The sequence below is a fragment of the Amaranthus tricolor genome, chromosome 14 (assembly GCF_026212465.1).
Source record: "Amaranthus tricolor cultivar Red isolate AtriRed21 chromosome 14, ASM2621246v1, whole genome shotgun sequence".
Classification (NCBI taxonomy): domain Eukaryota; kingdom Viridiplantae; phylum Streptophyta; class Magnoliopsida; order Caryophyllales; family Amaranthaceae; genus Amaranthus; species Amaranthus tricolor.
The window spans coordinates 2,313,001-2,337,834 of record NC_080060.1 but is presented as its reverse complement, the minus strand read 5'-3'; the positions used below and the strand labels follow the sequence as shown (position 1 = coordinate 2,337,834).

The 24,834-nt window shown below is 35.1% G+C and overlaps 2 protein-coding genes across 4 annotated transcripts; one reads left to right on the top strand and one right to left on the bottom strand.

The window, feature by feature from the left end:
- Positions 1 to 680: 680 nt before the first annotated feature.
- LOC130800381 (SAC3 family protein B) lies at positions 681 to 17,968 on the top strand. 3 transcript variants are annotated; one of them, XM_057663866.1, is made up of 17 exons: positions 681 to 904; positions 1,549 to 1,785; positions 1,901 to 1,993; positions 2,263 to 2,358; positions 2,523 to 2,720; positions 5,101 to 5,226; positions 7,021 to 7,245; positions 7,359 to 7,615; positions 11,207 to 11,307; positions 11,427 to 11,642; positions 12,271 to 12,498; positions 12,605 to 12,696; positions 12,775 to 12,868; positions 14,623 to 14,715; positions 14,785 to 15,683; positions 15,758 to 15,872; positions 15,958 to 17,968. In XM_057663866.1, exons 2-17 carry the CDS (start codon positions 1,631 to 1,633, stop codon positions 17,704 to 17,706), a joined length of 4,737 nt encoding a protein of 1,578 aa, XP_057519849.1. In that variant the 5' UTR covers positions 681 to 904; positions 1,549 to 1,630; the 3' UTR covers positions 17,707 to 17,968. The 3 variants fall into 3 exon arrangements, with proteins under 3 accessions (XP_057519849.1, XP_057519851.1, XP_057519850.1); XM_057663868.1 differs by lacking the exons at positions 681 to 904; positions 1,549 to 1,785 and having other exon boundaries at positions 5,139 to 5,226; XM_057663867.1 differs by lacking the exons at positions 681 to 904; positions 1,549 to 1,785 and having other exon boundaries at positions 5,109 to 5,226.
- A 148-nt stretch (positions 17,969 to 18,116) lies between these two features.
- LOC130800382 (DNA replication licensing factor MCM7) lies at positions 18,117 to 24,619 on the bottom strand. The gene is made up of 15 exons (XM_057663869.1): positions 24,472 to 24,619; positions 24,329 to 24,396; positions 23,942 to 24,001; positions 23,640 to 23,863; positions 22,631 to 22,808; positions 22,278 to 22,400; positions 22,045 to 22,134; positions 21,599 to 21,741; positions 21,205 to 21,382; positions 20,902 to 21,093; positions 20,471 to 20,643; positions 20,178 to 20,381; positions 19,644 to 19,809; positions 18,735 to 18,956; positions 18,117 to 18,435 (listed from the first exon to the last, which is right to left on the bottom strand). The coding sequence occupies exons 1-15, from the start codon at positions 24,515 to 24,517 to the stop codon at positions 18,331 to 18,333; spliced, it is 2,172 nt and encodes a 723-aa protein (XP_057519852.1). The 5' UTR covers positions 24,518 to 24,619; the 3' UTR covers positions 18,117 to 18,330.
- Between the last annotated feature and the right edge of the window lie 215 nt (positions 24,620 to 24,834).

Sequence of the window (24,834 nt, the reverse complement as noted above, 5' to 3'; positions counted from 1 at the left end):
CAAATTTGCGTTATACTCTACTATTTTTTCCCTTCAATTTTTATTTATTTAGCTTGTATTTGATAACTATAAATTGAAAAGGTGTTTTAACCGCATATGATAAATGAAAACTAACTATTAAATTTTAACAAAAAAATACACTATTAAGATATCTTATCTTATAGCTATAACATTACATAATACTCTCTCTATTTTATGTAATTTTTTCATTTGTTTTTTTGTTATTATTCATCGATAAATTTTTATTTAGATAGTAATCTTATTTTGAAAACTAAATCATAATCAAATAAAATTTTATTTGATTTATTTCTACGTAAAGATTACTAATGTAACTTTGACAATTTGTCTTAGAAAATAGTTTTCCATCTAAATTCCTAGGGAGCTTAACATTTTAATTACTCGAATTCCTCAATGATTAACTTACACCTAAATATTTGAAAAATTAAATGCATATAATTTTAGTCTAACAGATCTTTTGGGTGACGATCATACCTGTGCCACCTTTCTTAGCACCCACAATTAAGGAAGTGTTTGGCATATGAGATTTGAGAGAGGGAACGTAACTTTAAAAAAAGTCTAAATTTTTGTTTAAAAAGAATGAGAATAAAAAATGAAAATAACTCATGAAAAAGTCTTTTAAATTAAGGTTCGAGAGGGTAGAATTTGTAGTAAAATTTTCGCTTTCATTTCATTCTTTCAAGTCCCATGCAATATAAGACATTTTTATCCTTAAATTCTCGTCTTAAAAATCTTTGAAGTTGCCATTTTGTGTAACAAATTATCCCAAAACAATTTTCATCCTCTTTCTCTCTTGTGTACTTGAATTAGGAAGGAATTGAATAAAGAGCTGCGTATTTGTAAAAACCTCAAAGGAACCTCTCTAAGTACTCAACCACCATTAAAGGTAAGTTTTCTTCATCCTCCTTTCTTGTATTTTCTTGTGCTCTTTTGTTAGGGTTCTAGTTCATCAGAATCATCTTTTCTTATCCTCAACACCAATCTGGAGGGCTTAAAGTTTCTGATGTTAGCAATCGGAATGTTGCCCCCGGTGATCTGTTCCTCATGTCCGTACCGTTCTGGTACGAATGTTTCTAAACGCCGTTCGGTGTGAATAACTGTGGTTGCGAGTGAAAAGAGATAAAGAGGGGGCAATGTTATTGCTTAAACCACTTTCGACTGATTTCTGATTGATTATGTTGAAATCTGGGATTAGGGTTTAGCTGTATCGTAATTTTGATTTTTCTGAATTTTTAGGGTTTGTAATTTGTAATGGTGAAATTTGCTTTTATGTGATCGAATTTATAGCTTCATTTCATCTTTTGAAGCTCATTAATGATTCAGCTTTCGTCGGTTTCTAATACCTGTTTCGATCACTTATGTGATGTGAAATTCGTGCTACTAAAGTGGAATGATTTGAAATCATGTTGCTAATTTGTGGAAGTTTTTTTTACTGATATGAAGCTTATTATAGTGAAAATTTAACATATTTGTAATGTAATATTTTAATTCATAATCATCTTTTCACGAGCCAAAAATTTTGTTTTTTAGGTTAAGAAAACACCTTGTTGGTCATTGGAAGGATTAAATTGGTAGCCAGTGTTATTGTGATTGAAGATAGAGAAAGAGGGGGATGTCATTTGGATTTGGGAAGAATTCGGGGCCTACAGCTCCTCCAAGTGGGCAAACCTCTTTCGGCAATTTTCCTCAACCTCCTTCCCCAGCTCCCTCTGTTTCTCCTTTTCCAGATCCTAATTTGTCCGCTGGTCCCCGGTTTCTGAGTCCCAGGTATCTCAATCCTCATGTATCATTATTGCAGAAATGGATACAACATTTTGTAGTTCATTGTTCATGTTAGGGTTACCTTATAATACCACTTTGGAAATAATTTCATCCAATGTAGGACCTTTGATGGCCATGCGAGAGTACGGTCGCCAACTTCCTTCGTCAATGACCGTCTTGTAACTGGTCCTGTACAATATGCTGCACCAAACAAGTAAGATCTTTTAATAGCACTTATTTCTCCATAGAGATGACTTTTTTTGAATTGTATTTTTTTGAAAGCACATTATATTATCTGTGAGACGAAAGCATTTTTGTTCTTTGATAATATGTAATAGAAAAAAAATATCAACCTGACTGAGGCACAAATGAGTATAATATGTTTATGTACCAATGTATGTTTATTATCCTTTAAAAATGTTATTTTAAAGTTTTTTTTAGAAGTTAACTATTGATTTTGAGGTTCTTTTTCTTCCATTTTAGCGCCTTTGATTATCCTACAAGAGCGCGATCACCCCCTTCTGGGGTTACTGACCGTCAAGTAACAAGTTCATCTCAACAATATGATTCACCAATCAGGTAATATCAGATTATGACAGTTTTCTTCCCTAGTCAGATGACATTCTTTTTAATAGTTAGTTTTTCAAGATGTTTTACTGTTTCTTCTTCCCATTGTAGAAATGTCTAATTGGTGGTTATTCAGATTCTCTTTTATCTGAACATCAAACTTCTTTTTTAAATAGGCATGATAAGCGAAATTCAGTACCTGGAGAATTTGTTGGTCAAAATCATAAGAGACCCTTTCCGTCTACTTTACAAGATTGTGCAACTAACATACCTTCTAATTTTCCGCAATTTCAAAACCCGGAAAGGTCTAGATCACCTCCTATTCAGTACAATGATGATTTTCTGCTGGATCCGGTTGGTGATTCAATGGCAGGGTAAGCATATCCCAATCCTTCTTTTGTTTTCCCCTTATTATATCTTCAATTTATGTGAGGTTTTGATGATAGTTATGAGATTAAGCTTGTGGAAACTCTTGTTTTTGAACATACTTGTTAAGTGTAAACTTTATTTAAATCTAGAAATAAGAGTCAATAGGTTATATAAAACTGAAGTTGAGAGGCAGATTCCTCAGATAATATGAAACTCTCATATGAGTCATATCTTGGGTAAAATTGAGTCACTTATAGAAAGAGTTGTCATTAATGAGAATCTTTTTTGATGTGCCGATGAATAGTATTTTATTTCAAAACAGCAAAAGTGCTATTTTTTGACTGTTTTTGAAGTCCTCTCTGTTACCAGTCTTGTGTTTTCTTCAATCATTTTTTTATTCATTTGAGAGTTGGGATCAAAAAATTTTTTTTAATGACTACTCCTAAGTTTCCTTCCACTTTGATTTACATAATGGAGCAAATTCAAAGAGACAAAAAAGTACTTGATTAGTGACTAGTGACTAATGACTAGTAAGGATGTGTATTCTTGGCCTTTGGTATATCCTTAGGTGTGAATGTTGTGTTGACGCTACCTTTACTGTCACATTGTCAATTAACAGTGATCCAAGCCTTCTTCCTTTTGAGTCACAACCGTAACTTTGGGCTAATGAAGTTGAATGCATCTCATCCAACAATAAGTCAAATAAGCGCAATTGTGGAAAAGAGAGAACTCAAGGACATGCAAGGCAAAGTGATCAATGGTTTTCCTTGCACAAGTTGCACAAAATTGCCAATTATAACCTCCTTTCAAAAAAATATTATGTAAATATATACAAACTATTGCTTATGACCTTGACACTAAGAAATGATGCGTTAAATTTTTTGCCAAAAATCTTCAATAAGTGAATAATTGGTTTTAACAAATACATTAAATCATTTCATTTAGTACCCCTATTGAAGCCAAAGATATCACGTTTATTTCATTAAATTTCCTCGAGTCTCAATATTGTCGACAACTCCAACGAAACTTCAATCATAATGGTGTACTCTAGCATCGAGCTATATTTTTTACATATAGCTCATTTGTGTCACTTTGCTAATTTGTGAATGTTCTCTCAGTTTGATCTTAATTTTTTAGGAAGAATGTCTTGTAGTTGAAGTAAATGAGTATACTATTGGACAATATGTTCAACATTTAGGTAAGCCTTTGGAACATATTGTTTGGAATTTGGATTCACTTACATCAAGGAATCAAAGAATTAGATAGCATCCGCACTCTTTACTTACTTGTAATGCGCATCTGCTTGTGGACAGTTGCCAAATGCATTCTGATTGTAAAGCCTTAGTAAATTAGAGCACTCAATGACATCCATTACCTTACAGTCTTGTTGACATGTTTAGAAGACGCCATTTTTTGGATGCACCTTTCTGTTTTTCCTGATATCATTAAGAGTGTTTGCAAGTTTATTGATTTTTGGGTTCGTGGACACATTCATGTTGGATTATTGATTTTTGGTTTTTCAAGGATGGCACCAAAGATACAAGCTCTTTGATTTCAGATTTCAATGGACTATTAAAATATGTGCAATTTTAATTTATGTAAAGTTGTAGATATTACCAAAGGTCAATGGAAATAACGCTGTGTACATAAGACCGCTAAACCTCACTTAAGTAGGAACCACTTAGTGACATATGAGAAATGTTCTTTTGTTGTTGTCTATAGTTATGGACAATATTTTCTCACATTTTATAAGGTTTTTCTTTGTTTAGTTACATGTAATGCGGCTGCTGGTGGTGGGTGGTGCAGGGGCTGTTTCGTGGGTGGAGCAGGGGCTATTTGTTGATGATCGAGCAGGGGCTGTTGAGGGTGAATCATAGTAGTAGCAACAGTGACTAAGTAAAAGAGAGATTGAGGGAAAGATTACAAATTTGTTGATTAAGTTCTTCGAGTGGCTTTTACTCCAAAATAGCCAAAGGCATTACACATTCCAAAAGATGATGCCCCTCTTCTTCCCCTCTTCTTCCTTATATATACATGAAATGGGTTGGCTTCTCTAGAAGGAAATAACAAAGTACTAATTAATAAAAATAACAAAACTAAAATATTACTTCTAGAGACATCTATTCCTACTACCAATATTGCCCTTTGTCCTTTTGTGGGTCAATTTCTAATTCATGACATTACAATGCCGACACTACAAGTGAGAGTGGGAGGTCGCGTTTTGAGGTTACTCTGATTTCTTTCTTTATGGCTAACCTTTTGCTTAGCGATTGATGGTGGGATTTTTTGTTTGACTTGCTTTTTGAATCCTTTCCATCTTTTACAAGTACAACGGTTCTTTATTTGTGCATATCTCCAATTTATTTTATTTCATCTTTGATTTAGCAATGCAGATGTTGCCTCTAACCTTCATGGTCATGTAGCTACACAGAGAAGACAGCCAACTTCTTCAGCTGCTGTCAATAATCATTTTCTCACCAACCCCCAACCTTCTCGGAGCAAATCTCAAAGGTCAATCTTGATTCATAGCTCTATTGCTGAATTATATGTGATATACTGTTTATTTTTTCATGATATTGATTACATACTTGTTTATGACTCTGTTCTCTTCGATTAAGAAAATAATCTCTAAATATCAGTTTTAATCAGCTATAATCCATATAATTAGTTAATGTCATTGTTAATTAGTAATTAGGAAGAAAAACAATGATCACTAAAAACAAGGCTATACCTGCAAAATTCTATTTGATCATCAAAAATATGCTCCTGTTTACGAAAATTCAGTTTTAATTTGCTGCAGTCAGTTTATTTTTGTTGATACAGTTAAAATCAGTGAAAATAGAGTTAAGTGAACATCACGTGAAGAGAACAAGACTACTTTTTGCAAAGTATATAATGCCTATTTGGAACAACAACTCAACAGTGCCTAATTTTTCTCAGTAAATTAAATTTCAATGTAGTTGTCTGCAGACGTTTTCTTTTTTTGATGAAATCTTGGAAATGATATTTTCAAATTCTGTTTATTAAGTGCAATCTTCCACTCATGGAAGTTTCTCTTTTGAAAGAAACTATATATGGTGGAATGTTCTATTGCTAGGAGGGAATGGCAAAAGAGAGTTTGATGCTTTTTCTTATTTCCTTCTATGTCACTTTGTTGCGTCACCCAGATGATGGTTCTAATTGTATTGGGTTCATACTTCTCGACACCGACATCTTTTTGAACTATCTTATAATCGTTCTTTTCCTTGCCCCTTCCCTATTGGTAAATTCATTTGAAAGAGGAAATCTCTGCAATATTGAAGCTTTTATTTGGGTTGAAAATAAAATTTTTAGCATCTTCTTTCGCAGAAAGGGATACGATTGGAGTTTTCCATGGATGTATTTATTTTTTCCGCTTCTATTTAATGAGACTCTTACTATATGGTTCATTTGCTAGTCATATATGGTTAAAGTTTGAGATAGAGTGCCTTCAGCTTCATTATAGATATTTTGGTTACCTAGATTAAGGCTGGTATACCACTGATGTGGTGGGGATTATCAGCCTGATGCAGGTATGAGTGTTTCCTCCAAGACATCTTGCAATTATGTCTAAGATTCTAAGGTGTTTTGCTGATGGGTCAGGTGATCGGGGTCAAGATTCATGTTCCCTATGTTGCTGGTTGCATTTGTTAGTGTACTATCTTTGCTACTTGGACTCTTGGTAACATTGTTATGAGGAATTAAATTGCTTAGGTGAAGGAGGTTTTGTGAGGAGAAGGGGGTGGGGGTGGGGGGTTGAGAGGTGGATTTTATTATTTGGTTACAAACTGGGGAGAAGGGAACGGTTGAAGTCGTAAAAGAGAGGGTTGAATGGAATTTGTTTTTCTTTATCCTGTCCCGTTTATTGATATTAATATGGGATTTCATATTCATATTCCTCTATTTTAAGGCTTTCTTTGCTTTTTCCTGAAGGATGTAGCACTTAGAAGACAAGTCCTTGAATAATTTGGGTGGGGGGGGGGGGGGGGGGGTGGGGTTTGTTTATAAACTGCATCTGACTTCTTACCTATACTTGTTATGAATTTCTTTTGTTTGACCTTTGCTCTACGGGCTTTCCCAATTTTTTTACTTTGTTTTGTTTTCTGGTCTGTCTGCCTGCCTGTGTTTCTGTCTTTCGAGTAGTGGTTAGGATCTTTGATGCTATGGATGGATAATGGATTAATAGGAGATTGAGACAGGTAGTTGCAGAGGTTGATTCCAAATTTTCTGTAGTGCCCCTCTCCCTCTTCTTTAAATGGTGCAAAACTCACGAAGTTTTTTTTTCAGGTCCTCTTTATCTCCTCCAAAGATGAGGAGTGGGAAAACTGGTGTCGGAATGCCTGATTCACAATATAGCCTCAAAGTATCTCCGTCTGATGATCAGATGAATGGTAGCACTTATATGAACAGACATTTTAGCCACTCTGTTCCAAAGCGAACTAGATCATCTACTTTTGCTGATGGTCAAACCATCCAGTCAAACTCAATTTCTATTGAAGATGACTCTGTTAGGTAAAGAATGTGGTGTACTCTGTAGTTTGTACATCATAAATGTTAATTGTATTTAGTTTTCTTTCACATGCCCATCGTTCTTATTCGGTTTGTGTGTTTCCACGTTAATTCAGAGAACAACAAGCCAAGGCAAGGCGATTAGCTCGCTTTAAGACTGAACTAGTTGAAAGTGGACCGGACAATTCAATCCAATATAGTCAAAATATTTCTAAAGGAAGGGTTTCTTCTATGAAAATTGATGGTACATCTATGGAGAAAACAAATGTTTCAGGGGATTTTTCTTCAGGATCAATGGAGGACCTGGATCTTGATAATGAAAACTCGCAATCGACTAGTATTATTGTGGGGCTGTGTACTGATATGTGTCCAGGTATACATCTTAACATAATAGATAAACATTTCAGTAGTGGTGTTTAGTTGTTGACTTTTGTCTTACTTTTGATTGTGCTATCTAAGAACTGAAATTGGTTTGATCAACCATCTTCAGTTTAAGAAATCTTTTGGTTCTATTTATATTTATGCTTGCCTCTCATTTGTTGAGCTCAGAGTGCTGAATTTGATTTTTGTTTCCTTCATATTCTGTTATAGATTGAATGAATGTTTAATTTTGAGGGAAAATTTATAGTTGTCATTCTAGTTTTGATGGAAGTTTTTTCCTTTTCTTTTGCCACGTGAAACCCTTCTACAAGTATCCTGATGTGAGACCATCATCACTGATCTGTAGGATAAGTTACCAGGACAAAACAGATATTACTACTGTACCCTTGTCGACACCACATGAACAGGATTGCCAACTCGATACACGTGTTGGACCCAGCTACCTTGTTATCTTTACTTTTTAGCTTACATTTTGATGTAAAACAAGCACTAGCACTTGCTATCTCAAGCCCTTGTTCCTTTCTAGTTTTAAAGTAAAACAACAATAAATCAATTTTCTAATATTTTAATTTCAAATGTAGTTTTTAATTAAATATAGTTCATACTTTACTGAATTTTTACATTAACATACGAATATTGTGGAATCTGTGGTTGTGTCCAAATTTAGGATATATCTGTGTCTCAAATTTGAATTATTGACAAGTCCTACTCTGGAATACATCTACCATTGGTGGTGCTGAAGTTTCCTTTATTTGGGTTGAGGAGGGGAAGGGGCAAATGTAGGATGATAAGCGTGGGGGTGAAAATATATGGATTAATGATTGTACGAGGAATGCAAAATGCGTCTAACATTGGAAACCTGAAACATATATTACAATTAACATCGGATACCAGTTTGACTTGGATAGTCATTCAACTTTGTATTTTTTTCTGTTGCGTATGTATAATGTTAATAAACAGAAATGAGTGATGTTATTGTTGTTATAGATAAGGAGTTACCATTAAGTGAATGTTTCAATTAGGGTTGGCCATGAGCCGAGTCAAACTCGGTTTTGAGTATGTGGCTCGACATGGTATGATTAAGTTTTCAGTTTGAACAATAACTTTTTGAACCTGCACTTCTGAAACTCTAAAATCCTTTTTGACTTGGCCTTATAAGACTCAGTCTCATGCTCGGTAAAGCATGTTACAAACATTTATGAATTATGACTAATGTTACTTGTTTGTATCATGATGTTTGGCTTAGGTTAGCTGCGTGCCTGTGTTTAAAAAAGTTGTTTGTCATAGTCATTCAATTAGGAATATAGGCATTGGGAGAAAGGATTTGTAACAATCTCATAAATGTGTTCTTTTTCGTTAATTATCGAGCTCTATGAGCTTATGCATGGTGTTTATTTTTAACTATAAGTTTTAGCTCAAGCTTGGCTTGTTGGCAAATGAACCTAACTTGAAACAAACTTTAGTAAAACTGATTTCAAAAATTCTTTTTGTGTGCACCCAGCCTAATTTTCTAGTACCTTGAGTCAATTTACTAGTGAATGAAACTAACTTAGATGTGACTTATAGGATCTAATATGGATGACTTGAATGGAGACAGAGATATTTGCGAGTGTGATCATTCATCATAGCATAATCAAGTATCAAAAGGGAAAATGTTATGGGTAAAATTTAGATATGATTTATTATATAGGTAGGAATTTGGGCCTTTATACTCAGTCTGTCACGTTATACCCACTTGACATTGCATGTAGTTTTGGGAGATAAGTTGTTGGGTTTTGAATTGTTAATTTAATAGAAATGTTGATGTGATGGGAGGCAGTGGTGTATTTATTTAATTGAAAGAGAGAGAAGAGGGAGAAATGGTCGGTTGCAAGTAGGAAATAAAAGATGGGTCATCACCATAGAAGGAAACATATAAGGTCAATTGGTTCAAGTGAAAAAGGAAAGTGGCCAGGGTAAATTAAGGAGTTGCAAGAAGATCGCAGTAGATGAGATGTGTGTTGAGAGTTGAGATGAATGTGTAGGCATTTTCTGTTAGAGATGTATGAAGAAGTTTTGGAGCTGCAAGTATTTATTTTATTAATATGGTATTCATTCACTTCTCCCTCCTCATACTTAAACTTAACATCAACATTACTATAATCACCAAACATAACACCAATAGAAAACATGACACATGAAACCATTTTAACTTTTAAAACGCATAATAAAAAATTAAAAATGATGTTATCAGCTTTTTAACAAAACACCAGGTTTTGATGAAGACATGGTGTTTTTCCACTTCTATTATTCTTCTCTATTGAAGTTTTAATATTGTTTATATATATATGCCAAGCTTTTGGCATTGCTTTAACTCCTCTATAGAAGAAGTTTTTGAGCTTTTTTTGTTACTACTGATGTTCAGTTGTGCGGTGTATTTAGTTGTGCTTATATGCTCAAGTCTTCATGTATAAGAGGTATAAATGAATTATTTAAAGGCCTTGTTATGCGTTTTTGTTGATATCATTATTTAAAGTCTTTATTTTGAAGACAGAAAAACTTAAATCAATTAAGATCGAAGGATAAATACAGCGTTAAGTGGACCAGTGTTATCTTAAAATAAATCCGTAAAAAAAATTAGTGTCTGGCAGTATCACTAGTCTTAAAGTGTTGGGGAGGAAAGAAAACCATGGAATAATACTACATAGAAGCAAACAATGCAATTCTATTCTTGAAGCCTCCCAAGTGAAAAGTTTTGGTCTAAATTAATTAGTCATTCACACTTTTCCTCTCATTGAAGCACCTAGGACAGTCAAGGGCCCAAGCACACCGATGTTCTTCCCTCCCTATCATTAATACATAAATCTCACTGATGTTTTCCGCGTTTGTGTATGAAATGCTGTATAATCCTATCATGGAAGAAGATAACGCTATTGGACTCCTTAATATCTAGACAAAGGATCAACAACACATACCAGGTTTCCCTTTTAGCTGTGATCTTTGTTATTGAACCTTTCCAAAAAGCAGTTGACATTGCTGTCTTCATTATTTCATGGAACTTGGTTTTCCAAATTTAGTTTTGGAGAGCCAAAAAAGGAAAATGATACTCATAGCTTTTAGAGCTGCACATAAAAAGCTAAAATATTTGTTATGCATATGTATCCCTAACTCCTAATTTTGTTGTGAATTCCAAACTCAATACCAATTTGATAATTTTGTAATGCATATGTATCCCTAACTCCTAATTTTGTCATGAATTCCAAACTCAATACCAATTTGATAATTTTGTAATGCATATGTATCCCTAACTCCTAAGGAGCCATATCATAACCCAGAAGAAGTAGTAATATTTGCTTTATAAAAAAAAGTAGTAATATTATGATCAGTTAGTATTTCTGAAGATAGCCTCACAAAAACACCAAAAGAAGCCCTCAACTGAACTTTTTGATACCCTGAGATTGAGAAAGAGAAACGCGCACGAATCCATTGACAAATTGCTTTAAAGGAAGCCGCAAAAGCTAGACTGTTTTTTTCAGTTGTCAAGATGTAACTTGATTCCTCTGACTTTAAGAATTGTTGTTTTGTATTCTTGTTTGATGTATAGAGTCAGAGAGAGGAGAACGAGAAAGGAAGGGAGATCTTGACCAGTACGAGAGGTTAGATGGGGACAGAAATCAAACTAGCAGGACACTTGCTGTTAAGAAGGTAATGTCAGCTACCCTAAAAGCAAGTTGTGCTTGAGATAGTTTTGAAAATATAGGACCTTTGAAAAATTGGTAACACATGATCATAATTCTGTGCGATTTTTCCTTTTTGTTTTTCAGTATAACAGGACTGCTGAAAGGGAAGCAGAATTAATTCGGCCGATGCCAATCTTGCAAAAGACAATGGATTATCTTCTTGGTTTGCTTGACCACCCTTATGATGATAAGTTCCTTAGATTGTATAATTTTTTGTGGGATAGAATGCGGGCAATACGAATGGACCTGAGAATGCAGCACATTTTTAATGACAAGGCTATAACTATGCTGGAACAAATGGTTTGTTCTATTTCTTGTCTTTGCATATCTTACAGTCTAATTTGGAATGTGTTAACTTTGTGAAGATTATTGGGCGGTATTTATGTTCTTGTCTGTGAGTTCTGTCAATGTTTTCTAAATGGAGACTGATCCATTGGTTTATATTCCAAAAGACGAAACATCTGGGACTGCTTGTTTTCTTTGTAAAACTTCCATAGTTAGAGTTCAAGGCAGTGACTTTCTTTTTTGTGCTTCTTTAACATACAGTATATGATTGCCCACATTAGCTTTTGCATATTTCGTAATTGCTGGGGGTATATTATTTGTAGGAGGGGAGTTATTTCAGTGGCCCATGAGTGTCGTGGCTATCTCTTTTTATACATGTATGTATATATTACTTTCTTTTATTTATGGCTTTGACTTAGAAATTGGTTCTTTTCCATATTTGTTTAAATTGCTAAAAACTTCTTGATTTTGTGATGTGGATATGTTTTCCTTTTTACATCTCTGTGTCAATGTGTAATTTCTATTGACTTGAGGAATGTGACCTTTTACTGATCCTTTATTCATTTGTTGGAAAATTTAATGAGATGATAATTGAGGACTAATATTTTAATTAGGGTCTAATTGTGATTTCTGAAATTTTCAGATAAGGCTTCACATATTAGCTATGCATGAATTGTGTGAATTTTCAAAGGGAGAGGGATTTTCCGAAGGATTTGATGCTCACCTCAATATTGAACAGATGAACAAAACATCTGTAGAATTGTTTCAGCTGTATGATGATCATAGGAAGAGAGGAATCTTTATTCCTACAGAAAAGGAATTCCGTGGCTATTATGCCCTTCTTAAGCTGGACAAACATCCGGGTTACAAAGTATGCCATACTTGAAGACAATTTGTTGCTTTTTATGACTTTCACCATTTCCTTTAATTTTTAACTATATAAACACTTAATTTTTCTAGTTGGGAAATTGGTTTAGGTAGAACCTGCAGAGCTCTCACTTGATCTAGCTCAAATGACACCTGAGATAAGGCAAACACTAGAAGTTCTATTTGCCCGTGATGTTGCAAGGTTTGTTCCCAGTAATAAGTTTAATGGCAGTTTTCTTTTCAGAGGAATTTTATAACAAATGTAATCTGTGACTTCCAGATCTTGTAGAACTGTCAATTTTATTGCTTTCTTCCGGCACGCAAGGAATGCCAGCTATCTCCAAGCATGTCTAATGCATGCCCACTTCTCAAAGGTAATGATGTAATGAGCTGCTAGTTTTTTAAATCTTGTGCGATGAAGAATCTTTGTTGACTCAGAACTAATGTAATGCGCATTATCCACCACCAGCAGCTTGTACGAATTATGGCAGTTTAGCTTTGTCTTTAATCATCATTTTTTGTTTGAGACAGAAGGACCCATCATAAAACTATTCAAGAGTAATAATGCATTTTTTTTTTACTTAATAGTAGTATTTAACTGCTAGGAAAAAAATAAACCAAAAATGTGGAGACAGTAGCAGTGGAAGTTGTCCTTGTTAGACCTTGACAATAATGTGTTCACTTGTCAAGTGGAATGTGTGATTGCTGAGTTTCAGGTAGATACTGTTTTTGATATGGTCGTATGGATGACACCCCTTGTGATGAATTTGACCAAGCTCCTCGAAATAACATGTCTTAGTATATTAAGTGTCATTTATTCAATTAGTTTAGTTAACAAAGCATAGGGGAAGGCTTTCTCTTATTCTTTTCAATCCATCTCTTTCTGAGTTGAAAAAATTTGCTGCTTGGCTTGTACTCCGTAACAAAGATTTTTAGAGGAGGTGACTTCTTTCCTCCACTAAATTGAATGCTGTCTGTAATTTTATTTCCGAAAGGCAAGATGTTCTTTTCAAATTTCAACCAGTGCCACCCTTGTGACTTGATCTTTTCAAGATCACCTTGGTACAGTGTCCATGTAGAAATACAGTTATGTTAGATGTTGTGCAATATGTTATTGATGGAGATGGAGAAGGCTTGCTAGTAAAATTGTGTAAAGCAGATTGCAAGCATTCTTTAGGTAAGGACCTTGCATAGGGCATCTAGGTGGAAGCATGCATGTTGTCTTCTATCAAGGGGTGAAAGAGGATGAGACTGCTTACGATATAAATTAATGATTAACAGTATAGGATCAAATGTCCAATTGATGATGAGGAGGAGGTAACCCTAGCTTTCCTGAACTCCTACTGTTAGGTTGGTGAAGAGATGTTTGGAGGATATATTTTGTAGCTTTAGTTGGAGCTATGGCGTGCTGCGTAAGTTTATATGAGAAAATAACTAGACTTGTTCATGGATTTAGACATTCTATGTTTTTAAGCTTAATTGTTCTTGAAATTTGAAGTATATTTTGCTACTGTCGATTGCACCATGTTGCAGAACTTGGTTTTGTAGATAAGTCAAGCTGAGACTTGATGAATAATCATCGTGAAAATTTTGAAATCCGTGAATAGCAATAAATACAATACAAAAATTATGATTGAAGCTTGATCGTAGAGGTTTTTTCATGTTGAGTCTTTACATTTGGCCAACATTTTATATTTTTGTCGTGAAATTTTTTTTCTTGTGATTACAATATATAGCCATAGATAATATGAATCTTGAAAAAGGTATTAGGTAAACTTATGTTATACTTAGACTTATTATCTTTAAACAACTCAAGTAGCTCAAGTTTGATTGGCTTAAACACATTCAGAAGTCAGTCATAGATTGCCCATGGAAAATTATAAATTTTTGAGTTTTGCTTGAGCCTGATTGTGTTTAATATGACAATGACTTCAATAGTAAGTTATAGTATCCAGAAAATCTCATCTCTTTTATTATATTCCATAGAAATTTTTGCCAAATGTTTAAACTTCCATTCCAATTCCTTATGTTTGGTGGAGTGGATGAATCATTTGATTCAAAGTAAAATAATTGAGGTTTTGGTCAATACTATTCCCTGGGTTGACTTCTACTGTGCCATTTCCAACAGTTGAGGACACAAGCACTTGCTGCTCTACACTCTGGTCTTCTATATAATCAAGGGGTCCCTGTGGCGCGTGTTTCCAAGTGGCTTGGCATGGAGGTACATTTTCATGCTTCCATTCCGGAAGATGTTGATTTTGTTTGATTATTTATGCTGTGCATTTATCAGGATGAGGACATTGAGAGCCTTCTGGAGTATCATGGATTCTCAATAAAGGAATTTGAAGAGCCGTATATGGTTAAAGAAGGTCCATTTCTGAATGATGAAAAGGATTATCCCACTCGATGTTCGATACTTGTTTGCAGAAAGAAATCTGATACCATCTTGAAGGATGTATTATCTTCACATCAAGTGATAATATCGCCACCCAAGCCTAGTAAGGAGCTTTCATCAACTGAGAATAGAAAGATTAAGCATACAGCAGTGCAAAAAATGAGTCCTGTTTCTGATGATGGACTCATGGACATTGAATCCGAGTCATCACTAAAACGTAGCATGCAAGTTCCACTAATTCTTGAAAGACGTAGTACACACATCCCATTAGTTCTCGAATCACCAAAAAGCATGCAAGTTCAAGTAGATATTGGAGAATCTAAATTTGGTCAACCTTTCGTAGATAACCATCACCGGACTTCTTCAGGTTCTCCAAAAGATAACGTAAAGAATTTCGCAAGCTTTGACAATCGGAGCATGTTTAACCAACCTTCTCCAGTTTCACCCAAGGATTCTCCACGGAATTTTTCTGTACAACAATTTGTTCCTGCTGCCAAGTCATCCAGTTTTGGATTAGCTAGGCATAATAGCTTGAAAGGACCTGTTGCAAGTTCTCCAGATATTGTTGCACAGTCTGAGTTGAAGTTTTTACAACCAGTAGCGGTTTCTGCAAATGTTGGAAAACTGTCAACTGCTTTTGAAGCTGAGCCTAGTGTCGTGAGTTTAAAACAAGATGATGTTTCCATAGAGGAATTGCCGACAGAAGAGTTTAGTAATGTTCAAGAGAAAGTTGATGATGTTGCTGATAACCATGATAAGGAAGTTTCTGAGGCTAAGCTTAGGCTGTTGCTAAGGTTATACTCTGTTTTACTGAAAGGTTGATGATGTATATTTTATATCTTCTTTTGACGTTCCATTTTCTTTGTAGGCTATGGAGGAGGCGCTTTCTAAGGAAGAAGTATATCCGTGAACAAAATAGAATTTCTGCAAATGCTGCTCTAAGTTCACTTAATCTTGGGCCACCTATTCGGCAGTGCCAAGAGGTTTGTCACAGGAAGTCAGGATGTTCTGTTATTTTTTCCTTGTTTATATTTACCACCATTTTTTTAACCTTCCTTTTTCTTGTAGAAACCTACAATGTTCCCAAAGCTGAATATTGATCAAGCTATGAACAAAAGATACAAAAAGCGCCAGTTATCATTGGCTAGATGGAACGTCTCAGAAGTTGTGTCAAGTAATCTGGCTAAAAAAAATGAAAACTCAAACTGCATATGTTGGAAGGTAATTACGTTTTCTTGGTTGCAACATGGTAGAAGTGATTTGGAAGCAAGAGGTTCTGCATCATGTTTATCTCTGGAAGAATGGTTACATTATAAGCTTATTCCAGTTAGAAAAGAGGAAGCAGAGGATGATTTGGTCGTTTCTGCTCCAGGCTTATCGGTTTGGAGAAAGTGGGCTTCTGATCATTCAGGTCACTTGAGGTGCTGCTTTTCTGTAATCAAAGATTTACAGCCAGGAAATTTCGAGAAGCTAGATGGAGTTGATGCTCTCCTGTTTCCTATATCAGAGACCCTCTCGTGGGATACTCAAAAGGGCCAGCTAGAAAATCTTGTGGCATTGTTACCTGTTGATGCTGGCATTCCTCTTTTGATCGTAAGTAATGTCGAAAAAAGCTCTGCTAAATTTTCCTGCAGCATTGTTGATAAACTTGGTCTTAAGGACCTCAACAAGTCTCGTATCAGCAGATTTATTGTAATTTACCTAAATGAGGAGGATAATGTGAAGTTTAGTGGATATTTTAGTGATCAAAAGTTGAAGGAAGGGCTAAGGTGGTTGGCTTCTGAATCACGTTCACAACCTGTACCTTCTTGTTTGACAACACGCGAGTTGGTTTCCTTTCATTTGAATTCATGTTTGGAGGCGCTGCATCTCATGGGTGATAAAGTAGGACCATACCAGTGTATTTCAGCCTTTAATCAAGCTTTGGATCAATCTATAAATAATATTGTAACTGCTGCTAACATGAATCCAACTGGCTGGCCTTGTCCTGAAGTATTTTTGTTGGATGACTCCACTGTTGAGTTCAGGGTCGTCAAGCAGTTCTTGCCATCTTTAGGATGGAGCTCACCTGAAGTAGTGGGTCCCTTAATATCTTCTTTAAGAGATTGCAAACTTCCTTCGTTTTCTGACGACATGTCATGGATGAGCCGAGGCTGCTGTACTGAAAAGGATATCGAAGATCAAAAACAGCTTCTTCAGGATTGTTTGATCAAATATTTGACTAAATCAAGCAGCGTGTTGAACTTGATGATGGCAACAAACGAAAGTTGTTTGATGGTGCAAAAATACACGATGCTTGAGCTTCATGATACACAATACAAGGTGGTTCCAAGTTGGGTGCCCATTTTCCGGCGAGTGTTTAACTGGCATTTAAATAGCTGTTCAAGCTTCTCCTGTAAAGCTTATGTTCTAGAACATACCCTCATAACTCGTAGTTCTCCCATCATCAATAAGTTGGAATTTGAAGCCCCGAAACATCACTACATTGCTCATCCTTCATTGGACGAGTTGGTTGAGGTTAGTCGCAGCCCTAATAGTTCGAAAAGAGTAAGGTCATCGCCAAAAGGTTTTCAGAGAGCGAGTGCAATAGCATTTGATGAGAATACCTTTGAAATCACCATGCCCAATTTTGTTTCGGAGGAGAGCAATCAGTTACCGGAAACTGAAGTTGTCGAGAACTGTGACATCCAAGCGAGGAACAACGGTTTGCTGTTGGTTCCTGAAAATAAAAAGACAGCTGATAGGCTTAGCCAACTGTTAGATCAGTGTAGTATTTTGCAAGACGAGATTGAGAAAAAGCTGTCATTTTACTTCTGATGCTGTGTTGTATTATGATTCCTGGACCATTCTATATTTGTAATTTTACGACATTTTCCAAGGAAAAATGGGGGCTTTTTTGTAGCTTCACAAGTTTTTCAGTGTAAAGGAAGCTGTAGATAAATGAAATGTCATAATAAAATACTATAAATTACATTAAGGAAGAGAAATTTAATTGGTAAAATGGTTTAATCTGTCTTTAAACAATGGTCCAATCCAATTTGTATCTTTTTACAAAATATGGTTCATCCTATCAATAAATTTAATGATCCAACGTATATGTGGTATCATTCAATTATAATCGTAGAAGTACAGTAATTTGTTACGTATACGTGGCATCAATGTCTCATAAAATCACGAAAGTAGAGGACTGTAGATTAAACAGTCGTTAACTTTTGATTATCAGCAACTTTCACTCAGAAACTCTTAGGAGTTGCATTTGATTTAATTAAATATTGATTTCTCAACTTCATGAATAATAAATTCTACCTTAAAATTACTCAAATCTATAATCGCACAACTTACAAGTAATAAAATTACAAGTTACAACCCAGCTTTAAGGGCTACCAATAATTTTGCGCTAACTGATTCCAAGTGCTACATCAAATTACATTTTTGTCAGATTCAGGCATCAATAAATCGAATGTCAAAGGTATTGGGGTGAATCTGCCAAACATTCAAGGCTGCATATTCTTCTAAACATTCCTTTAGTTGGGCTTCGCTGTATCCCTGTAATAGATAAGAAACCACAAAATATGTCATGCATAGTTAGATATCCTATGAAAAGAAAATTATTGTTCCAAGTCATACTAGCTCGAATCATAGTGCAACTTAGGTCTGTATCACGGTATTTCAACCACAAAGTTTATCACAACTTCAAGATAACTGAGAAAATATCCAGTGATCCGTTATGCGATCGAAACCATATTTTTGCACTGGTTCAAATATTCTCACATATTGGACAGCAAGCTTATTTGAATGGGCAGAATCTACAAACAATGTGGTATGTTTAGTAAAATATAATATACCTTTCTGGAAATCCAGTTGAGAGCATGAGCATAGCTGATATCCATTCTGTTGGTCCTTGCGGCTTCATCTCTTAAAATTGAATATATGTCAGATATGGCGTCAAGACCAGATTTTTGGCGTTCATCAGAGTATAATGAAAATTTTGACATTTGCATCAGCCGGAGTGCCTCGTCAACGTCACTCTGTGCCACAGTACTTGAAAATCGGAGTCTTGCGAGTGCCTGCACATCAATCTCAACAACGTAACTAAAATTTTTTATGTCCAGCTTCTTTCAAAAAAATTAGAGGTTCCAAGGTCGAATCCAACAAGTGTCAGATCAGATACATAAATTATCGGTTAGTCACACAAATGAATTGCACGGTAAACTGATAGGGACCATAGGGTATTTGGCTGTTGATTAATTCAAATTGGCCTAATTAACCAGCTATCATCATTTGTTTTTTATTTTGTTAAGCTAGTTATACAAGCCAGCCGTTAATAGAAATGTTTGACAAAATTAACTATCGACTATTGTTCATCATATTAGAGAAAAAGTAAACCAAGAAGCAAAAGCCAATAAAACAAGCTACCCGTACGAGATTTTCATTTTGGCTTTAAATAAGCTTTTCAACCAACTTAAAAGCTACTTCCTCCGTCCAAATGATTTTGCCTCATTTACAATTTTAGTTCGCTCCAATGAATTCGCCCCATTTTTATTTTCGGCGATAACCCCACTATCTTTATTCTATATTCTCTCTCTTATTTCTAAATGCCCACTAGTTTAATCCAATATACCCAACTTTTTAATCTTTGTGCCATATAATGGGGTAACTATGCGGCGAGTATTCAATCATACAAGGTAATAAAAAAGACAGATTACCGAACAAGGCCAATGTTTCTATATTGAAATATTAGCTTAATGACTTACAGCAGACAATCGCAAAATGCTAAGTAGTGTTCTGACAGTTGTGTAAGAATGTGGAGTATCAGACTGAGCTTCTTCTTGTCTAATGCTAGAGTATGCACTGGCTATATACTCCTCAAGATCCCTAGGCACTGAAGGAGATACTTTTCTTGCTGATGCTATGTATGCCCTGAAAACAAAGTATAATGAGTAAGAGTATGCAATTGCTATACACATCAATGTTCAGATATTCAACAAAGTGGATTGTTTTTCTTGCATCGTATCCAACTACATGATTTTTTAAGCAATATAACTTCCAGCTTCAAATATGGACTAACCGGGAGAAAACAACAAAGATGCATCAAACAAATGCTTAGAGTTGAGCTTAATATAAAGAGCTTTAGACTACAAAGTTTTGCAAATTCACAGAACAGAGATGCACGCTAAACTTTAATTTAAACATTTAAATCTGTTGTATTGACTCATCAAGGCACCATAATAAAAGAAAAGGGTCAAAATAGCTAAATGGGGAGGAAAATAGTAGTAGAACTGGTCTACCTAAGAACAGATGGTTCCAGAGGAGTGAACCCAAGAGCAGGAGATTCCCTATTCTGGTGAACATAAACCACATGTCTAGCCAATTCTAGATCCGTATCCATGTCTGCCTTGTCTAAGATTAACCATAAAAGATCGAATCTTGACAAAAGGGCTGGAGGAAGATTGATATTTTCAGCGGGAGTTCTTCGAAGATCATATCGTCCCCTGAAACATTCCAGAATAACAATTTCAACTGAGATTATTCAAGCCACAAGACTATGCAAAAATTTAGAAAAATTGATTCCTGTCTTTACCAAGCAGGATTAGCAGCAGCAAGAACTGCTGTCCTTGCATTTAATGATGTTGTGATCCCTGCTTTGGCAATGCTTACTGTCTGCTGTTCCATTACTTCATGTATTGCTGTGCGATCTGATTCTTCCATCTTGTCAAACTCATCAATAGCACATATACCCATATCTGCTAGCACCTGGGAAAAGTCAAACCATCAGCATCAATAGAAAGAAACCATAAGAATCCTACTTCAAGCTCACTAAGAATTTCATAAAGTGCAAATAAATCAAACAGCTTAGACTCAGCATCACAAATCACACACTTCATCCAATAAGAGGGAACTTATCAACTTATCATTTAACTGCACTTGTTTTAGGTTTTCATTTTTACAAACACTTGCTTATCAATTTCACCAAAAAAAACAGTGAACAGATTACAATAGAAATATTGATACCAGTGCTCCGCCTTCAAGGACCATTTCATTGGTAACTGGGTCTCTTTGCACAGCAGCAGTAAGACCAACTCCACTGCTTCCTCTCCCTGTGGTGTATACACCCCTTGGTGCTACATTAATTATATGTTTCAATAGCTGACTTTTTGCAACACCGGGATCACCCATCATGCAAATGTGCAAGTCTCCCCTAATCTGCAATCAAGAGACATATCATTACAAATCGCAGGTAGATAGAGAACTCCTTAACTTGAAGAATGACAAAATAACGACGGGACAAAAAGACAGATTTCTACATGTGCTTACTTGCATTCCATCTTTTAATTTTCTGTGAGGAGCTCCAACAAGGAGCAGAAGTAAGGCTTTCTTTACATCTTCATGCCCAAAAATTTCAGGGGCCAATGATCGTGCTAACTTGTTATAGATCTCCCCATCCTCAGATAAACGACCAATGAGTTCTTCCTCATCACTTCTCAGCTCATACCTGTCCAAAAAAACCCAAAAACAAAATCAAAATCTTAATCTCCAAAACTGTGTAAAGCAAAACAAGGAAATGAAGAAAATAATGGAGACAAGTATTTGAGAGCAATTCAAAATCTCTGCAAGACTGGTCTAGGCAACAATGAGGTGAAGGTATGAAATAAACATAAAAGCAGCTCATTGGACTAAAGTTTTACGTGGGGTGATATAAGTATCTTACTCTTCATATTTTCGTTTGAAGTGAGTGACAGACATAGCTTCCAAGTATGTGTCTGCCACTAAACCAGCCCTCATAGCTCTAAATCCAGTATACGGGATTGGCAGAAATATTCCTGAAAGTTCGACAACATCACCAGGTGCAACCTGAAAATTTAATCAATGAAAGTTTGACACAAGATTAGAGGGATATGAACTTACATATGCAACATATAAAAACAACTGCATCCTGAACCCTGAAAACTTATGAAACCACCTTTATAGTTTCACACATATTCTTGAAGTTCATAGTTAAAGTTACAGTTACAATTATCGAGTAAATTGTCTATATAAAAAGTTTTCTGTCAATGAGGTTCATACAATAAAATAAAAATCTCATTGAGAGAAATGGAACTATGGAAGGTCTTGAAATAAATACTTTTACATTCTAAAAGCTGGATAAGCCACAACCTTTCTAGTAAGTTCGCCTCTAAGATGGACCGTCATGGATCTTGGAATGTGCCCTTTTGGAACATGTTCAGATAGCTCTTGAATCTTCGCCTGAAAGTTACAGCATTCAAAGTAGACTCAATGAGTCATTCAAAAAATCAATAAGAGAAACAAGAAATAGCTACTACTTCTATAAGCATTAAAGAGGACAGATGACATGGCTTTAATTTAACCTATCTGTTATAGAAAGTTACCTCTTGAAATTTCATGAATTTTGATGCTCTTAGCTGAAGAATAAGGTTTCCTTTAGTATTGTTTGTTTTACATCGCCTTGATGGGCATTCAAAAAGAGGCATGAATACTCTGGCTGTTACTTCCTGTTCATCATACAAGTTGAGTAAGATGATAAAATCATCAAGAAATAAGCAAAACAACGTTGCATATTATGCATATCAACATCAAAAAATCTCGAAACAATAGTGTTATAGTATATACAGCACTTAGAATCACTGCTATAGCATATTTAGTACTTTCACTTTTAGTATTACATAGGACATCACCATTTGTAATCTGAAAAGAGTCAGTTAGACATCATAGGCAAAACTACCTGATATATTTCAAAACCACAATCCTCGCATGTATAAACAGCCACTTGCATCAAAGGCTTGACATCTGAGCAGCGAGTCACGATCCCTGATATTCTGACAAGCTGACCGATGTAAGAAGCCTTGACTTCTCGAATAGTAAATGGTCGATCCTTTGAAGATGCTTGTATGTAAACCTCACTGTATACCAAATTAAATGAACATCAGGAAACAGTAAAATTCATCCAAAAGAACAAATTTAACCACTTGGGATTTTTAGGGCGTAGATTAAACCCAAAATCACTTGTCGATACACTAATCAAGGTAGAACCGGAATATGGAAATAAAAATTAAAACTAAACTACTAAATTCTTTCTTAACATGTCCACAATCAAGAGAATGATTGTAACTGTCATAGAGGACCTGGACCTGTAGCCTGGAAGACTGAAACATGGTGAGCTGGTGAAGTTCCCATGAAATGCCAAAAATAGTCCCTCCATTCATGTCATAGTTTCATTTAACTACTCCCCTCTGTTTCAGTACAAGTACTTGTACTTCCAAACAAACTACGCACATGAAATAGAATATTATCTACATTAAACTAGCACATAATTTAATTGACGAATATAATATGGAAAATAAGGAGAAAAACCTAATCTAGACACTAGAATGGCAAAACAACTTCATCACTATTCACAAGTAACAAAGTACAGAAAATAGAAATAAAAATTGAAGAAATGAGGTTTAGAAAATAGTATGCATCCAATTGTAAGTACGAAGACTCCAGAAGAAAAAAAATGGAATTTGTAGCAAATTCTAATCCACAAGTCATCTCAAATATGCTTATCTGTGTTCAGTAACTAAATAATTATCCAAAAATAATTCCTTTATTCGACATTCTGAAAGTCACACTCACTTCCAGTCGCAATGCACAAACATAAAATCGTACTTGCTAAAACAAGAATTCATTCAACTTAACTATCAATCCTGACACAAGGCAAAAGATGATCATTAAATAGAGAAAGTCCTTACTAGAACCGCTTGATTTCCGGGGGCATTTTCTGAGAAGGATCAGATCCGTCAGCATTCTCAGTCCCTTCTTCGGACCTCTGAGTCATCAAAATGTCGTGATCATCATCAAGGAATGGCTCTGTCGCCTCCGGCATAAGCTCATCGATGGCATCAGCAAAGATTCCAATATATCTTTTTGTATTCTCTGTTACTTTCCTCACAAAATCATCATCTGAATCCTTGTACTACAAAACTCAACAAAGTTAATGTCTCCAAAATATAAGAGTCAACAAATTCACATAGACATAAAAAAAGAACCATACACTGAATAAATCTTCTAGGTCTATCTCTATAGCTCGAACCTTCCGATTAGCCACATCTTGCTGAAATCAAAATTAACAATTACTTCGATGAAAATAATAGTAAAGTCAAAAGCCTAACAATCGCACATTTCCTGACTCGGGATAAACCCTATAATCTAAAATTGACAAAATATTTAACATAATTCACTATAAAATGAGAAAAAAAATATTAAAGTTAAACTCTGAGAACACGCATTTTAGTAAATAAACCCTAAAATCCGAAATTGATAACATATTTCACATCTTTCGCTTTAAATGAGAAAAAAGGTAAAATCTAGACTCCGGGATCACGCATTGTCGATATAAACCCTAAAAAGAAGGAATTGAATAAGGGAAATGAAAATTTACGAGAATATTCATATATTTCGCTTCTCCATGGATATCAGCAAAATTCACGAGAAAATCTTTAGCAAGACCTGTATCATTAAAAAAACAGAAAAAAAATTAGATTGAAAAAAAGAACTTAAGAATAAGAGTTTGATTTGGGATACCTCGATCGTGTTCGTAGTTGACGTCATTGGTGTTCATTGATTGCATTTTCGCAGGCGTTGATAAGAGAAAATGAAGAGAGAGAGAGAGAGAGAGAGAGAGAGAGACAGAGAAGAGTTTCACGAATGGCGGCAGAGGAAGAGAGAGGAAAGTAATGAGTAAGGGGGAGGATACTAGGCTATTTGGCGGGAAATTGGGTGAAAAAAAGCGCGCGATGTACGTGGCAAATATGTTTTTTTTTATTATAATTACTAATTATTATTATATTATTATTATTATTATTATTATTATTATATTATTATTATTATTATTTTAATTATAACAAAAAAATATTTTGAAGAATCTTTTTAAATAAGGTTATTAAT

Coding starts and splice junctions, on each gene's coding strand:
- LOC130800381 (XM_057663866.1), top strand. CDS start 1,631: ATGTCATTTGGATTTGGGAAGAATTCGGGGCCTACAGCTCCTCCAAGT. Junction 12,499..12,604: donor ACAAACATCCGGGTTACAAA/GTATGCCATACT, acceptor AAATTGGTTTAG/GTAGAACCTGCAGAGCTCTC. Junction 12,869..14,622: donor TGCATGCCCACTTCTCAAAG/GTAATGATGTAA, acceptor CATTTCCAACAG/TTGAGGACACAAGCACTTGC.
- LOC130800382 (XM_057663869.1), bottom strand. CDS start 24,517: ATGCAATCAATGAACACCAATGACGTCAACTACGAACACGATCGAG. Junction 23,864..23,941: donor ACCTAGAAGATTTATTCAGT/GTATGGTTCTTT, acceptor TGAGTTTTGTAG/TACAAGGATTCAGATGATGA. Junction 20,644..20,901: donor TCCTTGAAGGCGGAGCACTG/GTATCAATATTT, acceptor GACTTTTCCCAG/GTGCTAGCAGATATGGGTAT.